Here is a 15,000-nt window from a genome sequence, read left to right on the forward strand (position 1 = left end):
TAGAGAAATTGATTTTTAGCCATAATGTATAAACCCTTCAAGACGAACCTAACATGAAGACGCCCAGCTACACAATAATCACTGTTCATCATTATGTGATCCATCACTTTTATTTTCATCAAAACCACACATATTAGACACAAATGTTTTTAAGAAGTTAATGTTGAATTTAATACGCGGTAATTCTATTTACTTTATAAAAAAAAAACAAAAGTGACTTTAAAATATAAAAAAAAAGATGAAGAGAAAAAAAAAAAAAAAAAATCAATTTCGAATTAAATATAAATATAAAAAAAAAATCTAGAACTACAGGTAACAACTGCTCTATCATTAATAAAAAATTTTTTAACAAATTAAAAACATAAATTAAAACATTTTAAATGTATATTAAAATCCAAAACCATTTTAAAATTATAATTATTTTTAAAAACGTTGCTATTTGTATTTTGTTTAATAAATAAATGTTTTTCATAAGAGACTTTTCAATTTTTGTTTTAAATAAACATAACCTGGAATTAAATATTACAACTATTACTGGTTCTTTGATAAATTGTTCCTTTAAAAGTTGCTTTGGATATCGCTAAATACAGAAATGTGAATAGCTAAAAAAAAAAATCTTTGATTTACAAAAACATACGAACGTGTACCTTTTTAGCTTTTAATCAAAAGTGATTCACCTCAGTTCGAGTATAAATAATAATATATAAAACAATTTTTTTAATTTACATACATTTATAAAGATCAATAAATATAATATTTACAGTTAAAAATAATGTATATAATTATTATGCAATTACTTTATTTTACAGTGAAAGGGCATAATAATAATAATAATAATAATAATAATAATAATATTATATTTATTTATTAATGTTAACAACAACAACAACAAAATATACTTGCACTTAACAATAAATAAATATTTACTGTTATAATGTATTTTTATATATTATATACATTTTTATAATAATTATTTACACCAATCATTACAATAATACAATAACAATTACACCAATCATTTAAATTTTAGCTTTGAATCAAAAGTGATTCACCTCAGTTCGAGCGCGCATAAAAAAAACGAATAGGAAAAATACTTCCGGAAGCAAAAGTGAGAGCTCGCTGTTGCATGGCTGCTCTGTCAGGAGGTTTTTTTTTTTTTTTTTTTACCTGGTGGGCCTCTTACAGCAGACACAGGCCAGTCTGAGAGACCCCGGGCTTTTACACGCCGCCAGACGAACAGGGGGGTCCGAAACCCCAGACGACTGCGTCTTTGTCATGGAAATCTCCCGAGGACCGATAACGCTCGGATTTTACGGCGAAACGCAGACGCGCACGCTCCGTCGGCCGCATTTGGATTCAGAGCCAGGCCTGAGGGAGTGACGGGGATCCTGGGAGGGGGTGGGAGAGGAGGCGGCGAGGCCAGAGGATGCCGCTTTTCATCCTCCGCGCGCGCTGTACTCTACCAATGAGTCATTACGCCACACTTCCTTGACTGTGGTCTCAGGGCAGAGCTTACTTTCCCACCGCCGCCCACTCCGGAGCATACGTGCAGCGCTACGCCGTCATCTCTGTTGAGAGGGAAACGTAGCTAAGCGCCAAGGCCGCGCGGATAAAGGAGGGAGCGAAAGCAAGAACGAAACACGCAGAACAGGCCTGTCGTCAGAAACAGTCGCTCGCATCAGCTTTTGTGCACACTGGACGTCAAACGTGCCAGTATTGTGATGAAAAAAAAAACCACAGATGCAATAAATCAGTGTTACTTGGAAAGCTGCTTGATAATGAATCATTAATATGTTACACTTCCGATAACGGCAATATTTAATATAATATTTATATTAGAAAGTCATTCGTAATATAGACTTTTCATTTTACAGTGCAAGGTGAACAATAAGAACCATTAAAATGCACTGCAAAATAAATGAGATTTCATAAATACGTATTAAAAAAAAACACTTAAAATTACACAAATTTATAAATTTAAAAGTTGTTTATTATAATCAGATTATTATATTCAAAAGGATTTTTAGGAAGCCAAACAATATGTAATAATAATAATAATAATAATAAATAAAATTGTAAAAATAATAATAACTTATTTACATACATTTATAAAGATCAATAAATATAATATTTACACTTGAAAATGTATATAATTATGATGGAATTAATTTTGCAGTGCAAGGGCATTATAGTAATAATATATTTATTTCTTAATGTTAACAACAAAAACAATTGCACTTATCAATAAATTAATATTTCATAATTATATAAATACATTTGTATATTATATAATTTCTTTTTATAATTATTTAACATTATTAGCTCAAATTACATTTATTTTAGCAATAACAATAATACCAATCATTTAAAATGTCTCTTTTTCTTATTTCGTCACTGAAACGGGTAAAAGTGCACCAGATTTACGCATTTAACTTTTTCAAAACGCACAAAATGTTTAAGATTTTATACTGGTTACGTTCGTATTTCACCAATCGCTATCAGTGCTTTGATACAATCTGTGTCGTTGAAAGCGCTATATAAATAAAAATGATATTTATTTACAACTCTGAATGTTAACAGGAATACTTGATGCCATATTCAGATCTCCAATAACACAACATCAGCCTAACTATCTGCCTACGTATCGCCGGTCACGGTTAGAGGTCACTTCATGTTCTGAAAACACCGGTTCATCGGAAATTGCTCTGTAATTTCGACATCCTGTCATCAAAATGCCTGTAAAATCTGGGCAGAGACGTCTACTTTTGGCATGCTACGAACCCGAAAAAGCTTTGATTTATTTGCATGCCCACAAATAAGACAAAAATCACCTGATATAAAAATAAAAAGCCCACAACATCATCATACGAGCAGAGAAAGCTGCCTGGGAGAGGTGGGCAGCGGAGCGATTAGATTACTTCAATCTCTGCTCCTTACTGCTGCCAAAAGCATCGCTGTCCTCGGGTGACCCACAAACGGGGACTGAAGCGGGCAAGAAGCGAGCACGTGGTGACCATGGAGACGGTCATTACTGCATCAGATGCAGCCGGTGATTTTAGGAGGACAACGATAAACCAAGAAATAAACTAAAAAAAATATTAATACCGCTAAAAGGCGAGTGCGATTAAGAGCAATTCATCATTCAGCTGAGCTGCTCTGGTGCAGGCGGCTCCAATGAATCATTAATGCTAGAGCTCATTCACAATGTGCCGAAAGCAGCGGCTGGCCGTTTGCACAGAAGCGCCGCGTCCACGCTACAAGCTGGAAGCACGTCATCTCTACGGCAAATAACCGGAAGAATCGAGCTGTGAGCTCAGGGCTGAAATTCAGCATTCAGCATCCAATAAATAAATACTACTTAATGATGATGTTACCGCCGAGTGTAAATATCTAAGCTTTTATTAAAGGCTATTAAATATTATATTATAGTAAATAAGTATTCATCTTAAAAATAAAGATCAATAAATTGGACTGATATTGGCTGATAACAGTGTTAAAACATTGGTTATTTATATTAGCCTCAGTATCACCTCTCGACAAAAGAGCTGTTAAACTAAAAAAAATAAATAAAATAAAATAAAAATTTAATTGCTTTTGGGAATTGAAATGCATTAAACAAATTAAAATGACTAGGAAAAAAATTAAACTAGAAAAATTTACAAAACTAGATTACTAAAGCTAAAATAATAATTAAAAAACACATAATGAATACTAAAATTTAATGTTGAAATTAAAATATTAAAACAAGAATTACTAAAATTAAAAAAACAAAAAAACACATATATATATAAAATGTGAATGTACTGTATATATATATATATATATATATATATATATATATATATATATATATATATATATATATATATATATAAAATCTCTTCCTTAATACATAGTTATAGGCAATATATTAATAACTAAACAAAATTTACTTTAGTGCTAAAATTACAAATTATTATATCATATATAGTATAGAAATATATATTATGGAACTAAAAATAATACTAAAAAAAAAAAAAAAAAAAAAAAAAAAAAAACACTAACTAACCATGAGAAATTTGAACAGACTTTCTTAAAATAACAAGAAAAAAAAAAACACACACACACACACACACACACACAGAGAGACAGACACACACACACACACACACACAGAGAGACACACACACACACACACACACACACACACACACACACACACACACACACACACACAGAGAGAGAGAGAGAGAGAGAGAGACACAGACGCACACACACAGTGCAAAAACTGCCAGAAGAAATTCGCAACTAACTACACTAACTGCTGACCAGCCAATCTGGTCAGTTTCCAGACATCCAGTAATAAATGCAGTACTGTATTCTGAGCTCGCTACCTCTCTAGCACACTACAGCAAACACACACACACACACACACAATACAGCTGTTGTGAGTCTAATCCACAGAGGCTTGGGTTGTGGGAACGGGCCGAGAGCTCGGCGGTACGACACAATGGCGTCAGTCACGGCACCGGGTTCAGACGCACTGAGTGACAGAGCAGCATGGGAAGCTGGGGAGTGTGTGTCCATGCGTGTGTACAGTTGGCAAACCGGCTGACACGGTAACAACAGCTCTGTAAGGTAAAGACGTAACCTTTGAAAGGTATAGTAATCCGGAGATTAGGACATGGAGATAAGAGCCGAAGCAAGAGGCGGTCTGTCTGAACCGTACAGCTGTGGGGAAGGGCACTAGAAGTAAAAAATATCAAATATAATTCTCATTATCTGCTCTGAAAAGGCTTACAAACGACATTTGCCCAATTCTAGAAACAATTATAGCCCGTTCGGGTTCTGAGATCTCTTTTTAAGCTTCTTTTAGAACAGTTCTGATGTAAAAGACCTGACAAACAACAAGACCGTTTAAGATTAACAAACAGATAATAATGAATACAAGAAATACATTGTAATACAAGCCCTCCGCTTCAAAAAGACATGAAAACATGAAGTTAAATGTGTCAAATATTTCAAACTAGTCAGATAAAATACCTCAGATTACTTAAAATGCTAGAAAATGCAGAGTCCTGTCATATAAAAATGTATATAAATTTTACGGTGTAATGTTACAGAATTGAGCAAATGTTGGAATAATAAAAAGAGTAGAGTTGTTTTTTCATTATTAAAAATATTTTATTAAACTGAACTGATTATTTCATTCGTGTGACCATCATTTTTGACGCTTAAATATGTATAAAATCCTAAAATATGGAATTGAGAAAAAGCAAGAAACATTATTTTAGGGGGGGATTATTTCAGAAACCCTGACTTTCTCACAACGCTGACTTTTTCCCGACTATTTTGATCAATTCTTCTTCTCAAATAAATATTAACCTTTTTTATGGAGGGAAAAAAAAGCCTCGAGAATTAAAAAAAAAAAATTAAGACAAACAAGATATAGAAACATAAATGAGATATAAGCTCGACAATCACATGTTTCTCTCTCACAATTCAGGAAAAAACAAGGTGAAAAAAAACAAATAAAAAGATTTTTTAACCCAAGCAAGCTTCATAAAATTATGTGGTTTTTTTATTATTAAAATGTATTTAATTCTAAATTTAATTAACGTGGAAAACACCGAATTTTAGGGAGTAAAACTCATTTTATAAAACAATGTGTGATACAAACAAACAGTAAAAAAATTAAAAAGTATATAGCAAACAGCAAAACAAAAATGATGAAAGCAATAACCTACAGTTTAGTAAAACAGTCAAGCTTATTCACCATCCGCTCCAACCACTTTAATTGTTTTTGATTGGCTTAAAATAAGCGTCTCGATAGAATCAGCAGCTACGATAAGGACACTGTGGACACTGGCAAAGCAGGGCTTGTCGGGGTTCTGCAGGGGCAGACGCCGGACGATATTTGCCAAGGTACACGTCGGAGGAAAACGGCCTGAACCCGGACCACACCAAGAGCGCGTCTGATGAATAAGATCCATTCTGGCCCGAGATTCCCAGCGAGGTGAAAAGCGCCCCGTGTAGTTCACAGGCTTAACCAGCTCGCTGAGAGCGGAGCGAGGAACACAAATTACCAAACAGAAAAGAAGCAATTAAGCGAAGGCATCTGAAAAGCGATTCGACCCAAACGGGAGACTCGGAGGCACAGCCGTGGGTCAAGCTTTCTCTCCTTTTACAGTATAAACTCCCTCCTCGGAGCCTCTCTGCCTTCCCCCAACTAACCTTCAAAGAAAAAAGGGCCTAAAGGCCACAGAGGGCCCCACGCGCGCATAGAGATTGCTAAGCCTCCATACATAACTGCCATGAAAACATTCCCCAGGCCGACATCCCACTCCAGAGGGCCCTCAGACCTCTTCTTCATCCATCTTTTTCTACTTAATTCACGGCCTGCACACTTTCAAGCAGCATATCCACCCGTGATGCTGAACACAATGCGTTGCAGTGTCTCGGCACCGAAAATGAAAGGGATCGCATTCTTGGGCTATGATGGGTCACGGTGACTGTGCGGCGCACGTGGTGAACAGAGCTGGATAACATAAAACAACGCAATATCCCGAGCGTTCAATGATTGCTTTTTAGCTGGGTCTCTCAAAACTCTGGGATGCACAGGTTATTTTTAGTGGCACATTAATATGCAGCGATATTTGAAAGCCTAAGCGGAACAATAAACACATTTTGATTATTCGTCGCTCTATTTTATGTTTTTTCACTCAATAACCGTAACGCTATGCTTCCGATAAACAGCTTGCTTTACAAGCCAAAATAACGGCACTGGATAAAACCAAAAGTTTTATTTTTAATGCAAGAAATCCACTTGAAATAGCCGTTTACATTTTATTGTATTTAACAAAACTGCATTAAATGTGATCAAATCTAAATGATGCATCAAAATCACCATTTTAAACCAAAAAAAAAGTTTGTTTCTTTTATGCATCATTTCACGCGATAGCAAAAGTACATGATGAATTGAATAATTGTAAAAAGTGAAACAAATAGGCAAGAAAGCTGCTTTTAAAAACTAATACGTTTCTTAAAGGGTATTCATTTTTACATGACTGCATTAAATATTTCTAATCTTGACCACATGAAAGTTCAGTTAATCTTGCGGTTCAAAATTAAATGAACCCTTTTGAAAACCATCTTGCTTCACACTATAATAAAGCGTAAAAACAAAATGAATATAAAAGCTAAATTAACCGTTTAATTAGCTTTTTTGGTTTTTACTAGTCCAATAAGCATCCAATAAGCAGACAGCTGACAGACAGCGCCGGCCGCCCACAAACTATTACTCCCATCACGGTGGGCCTCCCAAAAAAGCTTCACTATACTGGCCGTCCACAATGTCCGTTTAAGACAAACTGCACTCTCCATAGAAACCACGCATAGCATGTCATCAGCTTATGGGCGATGGGAGGAGATCGAGGGGCTTTTGTTGAAACAAAGGATGCAACTCTTCCTCCGCTTCGGCGCTGCCATCAAACAAACAGCGGCCATCGAAAGTCAATGCGGCACAACAGAACCACTGCTGGGAAAAGATGGGCACCTGGATCATTAAGCGACGCCAGGCTCTCGAAAAACGGTTTATGCAACCTGTGTGGGGAAAAAGGCATTGTTTTGGCCTGTACCCACCCACCTGTAGCATTACCTCAAAATGAGACACGACGGGGGCTTCCCATCAACAGGGGCCCTTCATAGATCGGTGACAGGAAACATCTGGCGCTATTAAACACCTCAAGCCATGCCATATTTAGCATCAAACCTGATAAAAACGTACGGGTTAGGTCTCTTCACGGTCACTGGCCGCTCCGTTCTCACAGACTCTCAGAATCCACCGAATCACAGCAACCGGTCATAAAAATGTACAATATAACCAGAATGTCATTTAATTTGGCAAATTTTAGATTGAATAAACGTCTTAAACTTTCAGAAATTACCATCCTGATGAAATCGTGACAGAAATGTATTGCTGTAGAGGAGAAAGTGCTTCGCAAAGTAACGATACACAAATAAACGTGGAATTTGGGAATAAATATATCAGAAGGGCCCTAGAAGTGCAACCGTTAAAATGAATTTAAGTCATTTAAATTAACCATTAAAACAGAATACTGAAAATGTTAAGCCTAAGAATATTGAATCCAGACAATTTCAAAAATTAAATTAAATACCACCTTAATGGATTGTTAAACTGTATCATTTTTATGATTTCAATTAATTCCTTTATGAGTGATTAATTTAACCATTAAAACTGAATCCAGAAAAATCCAAATGGGAAAAAAGGAATGAAAAAAAAAAAAGAAAAAATTTTGATAAAAAAAAAAAAAAAAATTATATGTCCCTAAAATGTATAATTTGTTCATTTGTGTTATGTTACACATTTCATGGTTTTAAATTAACATGACATGATTTGTAATAATATTTAACTTCACTTGAATCTAGAGTTTTAAATGAATCCAGAAAATGGAAAAACATTTATTTTGGGAAGATGAAGCAGATTTCATGGGCCTTTTTAGGCTGCCAATTATGTTGCAAACTACTTAGGGGCTGAAAAAAGTTCAATCGACCGCTGTACCCCAAGGTAAACATCATGCAGTCTCGAAGAAGAAGTCTTATTTCTCAGCAGTAGTACAGATAATGTTCTAAGGGAAAATCCAATGGCTTTCTTCACAAAGCCCCTTCAGACGGGGGTATTCCACAGGTGACGCACCACGCAGACCCCTGAGATATCACCGCATCAGGAAACACAGAATAAGCATCATTCAAGAAAACAGCCAAACGCAAAGAGGAACACGCTGCTTTAGGGAAGCACTTACAAAAAAAAAAAAAAATGGGACATTTGCCAGTGATGAACTTCTGACCCTGATGTCAGTGAGGTTATGAGAGGTCACTAATCTGGTTACACGAGGTGAACCACCCTCATCACGTCTGACCAGCCCTTCATCTCGTCACCAAATGACTCACAGCCAGCCTTGAAAATGCCCACGATGAGATAATGGCTCCGATCTAAACCACGCTAGAAGACATGTACGAAGAACGCTACAAATGTTCGCAGTATTTCACAGAAATGCTTGACTACTCGAACCCATCCCGGCTCTCACGACCAACAGGACTGCGTTATTATTACCTCCCAATAACGGCTAAATCATCATTAGGACATAACAATAAAAACATGCGATCGCAATTAAAAAAGGTGAACTTGCTATCCAAAGAACAATAAATACTTCATAAACATTTCCAACACAATCTGTAAATCAATTTAACAAAAAAAAAAAAAAAAAAAAATTCAAGACCAATACCGACACATCAAATAATTTAAAAGTAGATCATAAGTTAAAAAATATAAAAATAAATTGCTACAAAACATGCAAAAAAATCCCAGATATCTCTAGGTTTTCCATGGGGACTCAAGAATACTTCAAGCGTAAATAAGTGGCGAAAGTAATTCTGAAAGGTTTTATAAAAGCATGATATTCACAACGAAGGACGTTGTGAGAGTTTGTGGTTGCCATTGCTTGGAGATGCTTTAATAGTGCATTGAAGTTAGTTTAAAAACAACTCAAACACCTGCTCGACTATAACGAAGCACAGCAGCATGCATGTTTTAATACTGTGTGTGTAAATACAGTATATGTACATTAGTAACATTTAATGCATGTCAATATACCAACGTGGCCCTGGAGCACAAAACCAGTCATAAGCAGCACAATTTTTCTTTTATGCCAAAAATTACTAGGGTACTGAGTAAAGATCGAGAGCATACAAGTGTATATTTCCCACCATAAACCTAGCAAAACCAATTTGAATAAGCAATATGCATTGATGAGAACTTAATTTGTACAAATTTAAAAAGGGAATGCAAAAAATACCACTTTATGCCTGTTTGTTTGTTTATCCTAACAATTGCTTGAGAATGTAATAATAATAAGGGTTCAATGTTACGCTTTTATCCAGATAACATTACTTTTTTTAATTTTTATTGTTTTAAGTTAAAAGGTAAGAACACCGGTCAAATTGTTCTACATTTCTACACGCATTTCTACACATCATACAACAAGAATGATTCAATTACTAATCGATTTGACAAGAGACACAAAACAGCATATATATATATATATATATATATATATATATATATATATATATATATATATATATATATATATATATATATATATATATATATACACACACACACACACACACACACACACACACACACACACACACATATACACACATACATACATACATACATACATACATACATACATACATACATACACACACACACATATATACACACACACACTACGTTCCATATAGACATTTAGCAAAGTTAAATATCTAAACTTTACTTTTTATTAGTAACACGCATTGCTAAGAAAGCGAATTTCTCAATATTTGGGCTTTTTTCGCACCCTCATGTTTGCAAATAGTTGCATCCGAGCCAAACGCTGTTCTGCCCGAGCGAGCCATGCATCAAGGGAAAGCTGATTTATTCGGCTTTCGGGTGATGCGTGAATAAAAACACTCTTAAGACCGGTTCTGTGATCCACGGCCACAAATATGCATTCGTTCGTTCCCTCGTCGTGACTTTGCGAACAGCCAGATGTGCGCAAAAGACCCAACACACACACACACACACACACACACACACACACACACCTGTAGTTCCGATTTCCATTCATGAGGTCTCTGTCCGGTTCCGTCCCCGGCTCGCAGTAGACGAACTTCAGAAACTCTGCGGTTCCGTTAACCCAACGCGAGCGTCTCCTCCCGGTTCACGGGCTCCTAATCCAGCGTCCCAGAAGCTCGTGTATCAGAGCAGAGGGGGAGGTTCGGTGCCTCCGTGCGCGAACTATCCGGTCTGGATTTCTGGTTCGGTTGACAGATTGACGTGACGGCCAGCTAGCCAGCCAGCTAAGACGAGAAGTTCCCCTGAATACAGTCCCGAAACGCTGTTTCTGTGACGGCGACGCCTTCAGAAACGCGTCTTTGGAAAGACCGAGGCGGGTTGTTGAGGTGTTATGACGTTACGGCGAGTAAAAGTCAACTTATGTCGCCTCCGCTCTTCGACACAGCTAGCCTGCTACTGCTAGCGGCCAGGCTAACCAGCTAAGCTACGTTCCCATCTGTGAGGGGAAAAATCCGCGAAAGTCCCCGATCCTCCATGAATCCCGTCCTCGAAGCTCGAGGCTCGTCGACGGCGCGTGTTCCCGACGTTTTGCGCCGGCGGTGACACGGGATAAGTTGGGAGCTGGACTCCCTCGCAGGGTTTCTCTGACAGAGCCTCCGCGAGACTCGCTTCGGCTAAATATGGAGCGTCTGATCCTCCGCGAGCGCGACGCACGGACCTGCCGCGAGAGCCGCGCGCTGATTGGCTGCGAGGGGAAGCGCGAGCGCGCGGGGGAAGGGACGGGGTTTGAGGCAGCCTCATCATCATCATCATCATCATCATCATCATCAACTTATTAGGCCTCACTGATTCGTAAAATCCTTCGCAAAACCATTCAATTCTATCTATCTATCTATCTATTTATCTATCTATCTATCTATATTATTATGTCTATCTATCTATCTATCTATCTAATTATGTCTATCCATCTATCTATGTTATTATATTTATCTATCTATCATCTATCTAATTATGTCTATCCATCTATCTATGTTATTATATCTATCTATCTATCTATCTATCTATCTATCTATCATCTATCTTTCTATCTGTTATTATGTCTATATCTGTTATGTCTATCTATGTATCTATCTATGTTATTATATCTATGTTATGTCTATCTGTTATTATGTATATCTATCTATCTATCTATCTATCTATCTATCTATCTATGCCTATCTTATTATATCTTATTATATCTATGTTATGTCTACCCATCTATGTTATTATATATATATCTATCTATCTATCTATCTAATTATGTCTATCCATCTATCTATGTTATTATATCTATCTGTTTTTGTGCCTATCTTATTATATCTATGTTATGTCTATCTATCTTATTATGTCTATCCATCTATGTTATTATATCTATAAATGTTTTTATGTCTGTCTATCTATGTTATTATACTATCCATCCATCCATCCATCCATCTATTTATCTATGTTTTTAGGTCTGTCTGTCTATGTTATTATATCCATCCATCCATCCATCCATCCATCCATCTATGTTATGTCTATCTGTTATTATGTCTATCAACATTTTTTGTTCTAAGAATGTTTTGCTTACGTTCCTATTAAGTTATTGCTCTATAAAACCTATTATAAACATTATCACTGAACAAATTTTTCAACATTATAGGAACATTACTCTTAAAATGCCTCTTAACATTCTGAAACATTTAAAAAATGGAAAAGGTTCTGTGAACAGCCTCCATCAACGAACACTTTTTTTTTTTTCCAAAGAACGTTTTGATAACGTTGCCAACAAGTAGCTAGTGAAAACTATGATCGTTCTAAACGCCTTTTAAACGTTTCTTGGTTGCACAAATGTTAATGGAAAATTCCATTTTTTTCAAACATTCTGTTAATGTTACATTTGAAATGTCTCAACATTCTAAAACGTTTAAAAAATGTCAAGCAAACGTTCAAAAAGTTCCATAATGCACGACGGATGTTTTGTTATTGTTTGAATGAGGTTTAAATGAACGAGGTTATTAAATATGAGGTTTGAATGAGGTCATTAAAGACTTAACTCTTAAAATAAACATTCTATTAATGTTACTGTTTCTTAAGCTACAGTTACATTTTCCACCTATATATCTCTGCCAACAAAAAAATATTCTGAGCACGTTTTGCGAATGTTCCTATTAATTTAAAAAAATTACATTATTTCTAAATAGTTGGTTATAAAAAAAAAGTTAAAGGATCTCTCAAATTATTTGTTAAACCGATAACATGAATTGTAATCTTAACCAGTTCAATAAAAGACCGATTTTACTTAAACCTCATTCACCTTCATAAAATCCTTTGTGAAACCATTATTAATTAAACTGTAGCATTCAGTTCAGTGCAAGAATAAATACCGATAACATGAATTATGGTTTTACGGTATGTTATGAATTACGTTATCTAACAAAACAGAAGAGACGATAAGAGTGATTTTACAAAGGATGCATGAAAACGCCATTGATTAAAGCCAACGAGAAATCAGAACGAAGCACAATCACTTTCCCGGGCTAACGAAGCATGCGAAAAACATTGTCACGATTTATCACAATTTAAATTTAAATCTGGATTCAGTTTGAAATGCTGCATTCTGCGAGCAAGCAGCAGCACGCTATCAATGAGTTCGACGGCAAACCATGCCTAGGATTCATCCAGTGATGGACAAAAGCAAGCGAGCACTAAAAGTTGCATCTTTCAACTCCACACACTCCCGAGTCCGAAAAGAGCACTCAACGCGGGATTTAATAAAAAACAACTTTTATTTTCTTTAAAAAATAATCGTCCCGAACAAAGTCCTCTCGCTATTACATACAGAGCCAAAACGACTTGCTTTTGTGTTCGTTCGTTGAATCTACTGGGAAGTGCTATGATACGGACTGTTCTTTATCAGTGGCTTAATATTGCTTAAACGTTGAGGTCGGGTGAAGTTCACTCTCCAATTACGCCGTCACGCACCTCCGTCTTCTCCTTCATCAGCCATGAGGTGCCGCGGCTTCCGAGAGTCGAGTACTGCATCAGAATATTTAGTCTAGGACAGACCGGATCGATATTATACAGCGGGCATCGATAAAAATCACCTCGTCGGCTCGGTAAAACCTAACGTATAAAGGCATGTCTTTGTGTACATTTCATAAACGCGAGTTAAAACCCCTTTTGAGTTTCAACAAACCGCTTTAGGTGCTTCGAGGCGAGTCTTTCTACAACGCCGCCTCGTGGAGACTCGTAAAAAGGTTTCCTTAAAGGGAAGGTTGGCCGGAAAATGAAAACTCTGTCACCGTTCGCTCGCCCCCTGTAGGAAACGCAAATAAAAATCCAGACTCGCTCGCAATGACAGCTTTTTCATTTCAAGGCAAACGGGTGAGAAAAGTATGGCATCGGAAGTTAGTACGGGCTTAACGTGATTACTAAGAGGCTCCGGTTACAACACCAACTCAGTTTAAACATGCATTTCGTACATCCACCGTGTGACATGACTACGTGGCGTAATGCTCCCCTAACCCGTGGGAAAAAAAAAAAAGGCATTTTCCGGCATGCCCACATGCGTCGGGCGAGGGCGAAAAGGTGCTATGATACCGGTGAGAGATAAATGTGCTTGTTGGGAGGGGAATGTGGCAGTGTTACCAACGGCACGTTTGAAAACAATGCAGAAGGGCTAGGACGAGCGGTGATGACCCCGGCGGCCTCCGTGAGCCTGTGTGGGAGAGGACGGGCTCAGGGTATACAGGACAGCTCCTCCTGCCGGCGTCTCGTTCTCTGCTGTCGTCGGGCTCTTTGTGATTGCTCTCGGTGACCTTGTATTGCTTCGTGCGCGCAGGCCGATGGAAGAAACGGTTTAAAAGGAAAAGTTCAGCCAAAAATGTAAAAGGACATAAATGTGTGTGTATGTGTGTGAGAGTGTATATATATATATATATATATATATATATATATATATATATATACACACACACACACACATACATGTGTGTACATATGTGTATATATGTGCATGTATGTGTGTATATATATATATATATATATATATATATATATATATATATATATATATATATATATATATATATATATATATATATATATATATATATATATATATATGTGTGTGTGTGTGTGTGTGTGTGTGTGTGTGTGTGTGTGTATGCATACACACACACACACACACACATAAATTTATGTAAGAAATGGACCAAAATTAAGTATTACTATATGATTGTAAATGAGTTTAAGAGCTGCAGTCTATTTAAAACTAAAAACAAAACTAAAAATCTGAGCTGTCAAACGATTAATCACATTTAAAATAAAATTAATTTTTGCTCACGTCTGTGTAC

The 15,000-nt window shown here is 36.5% G+C and overlaps 1 protein-coding gene across 4 annotated transcripts in view; it reads right to left on the bottom strand.

The window, feature by feature from the left end:
* Positions 1-11,369, bottom strand: part of LOC122361084 (protein argonaute-3) — a 39,126-nt gene extending 27,757 nt beyond the window's left edge. For 2 of the 4 annotated variants that reach the window (XM_043262041.1, XM_043262040.1), the window contains exon 1: positions 10,654-11,369. In XM_043262041.1, the coding sequence (XP_043117976.1) occupies positions 10,654-10,672 (19 nt within the window). In that variant the 5' untranslated portion in view covers positions 10,673-11,369. The remainder of the gene's footprint in view (positions 1-10,653) is intronic. The other 2 variants (XM_043262043.1, XM_043262042.1) reach the window with 1 other exon arrangement.
* Positions 11,370-15,000: the final 3,631 nt, after the last annotated feature.

Source organism: Puntigrus tetrazona, chromosome 16, assembly GCF_018831695.1.
Source record: "Puntigrus tetrazona isolate hp1 chromosome 16, ASM1883169v1, whole genome shotgun sequence".
NCBI lineage: Eukaryota > Metazoa > Chordata > Actinopteri > Cypriniformes > Cyprinidae > Puntigrus > Puntigrus tetrazona.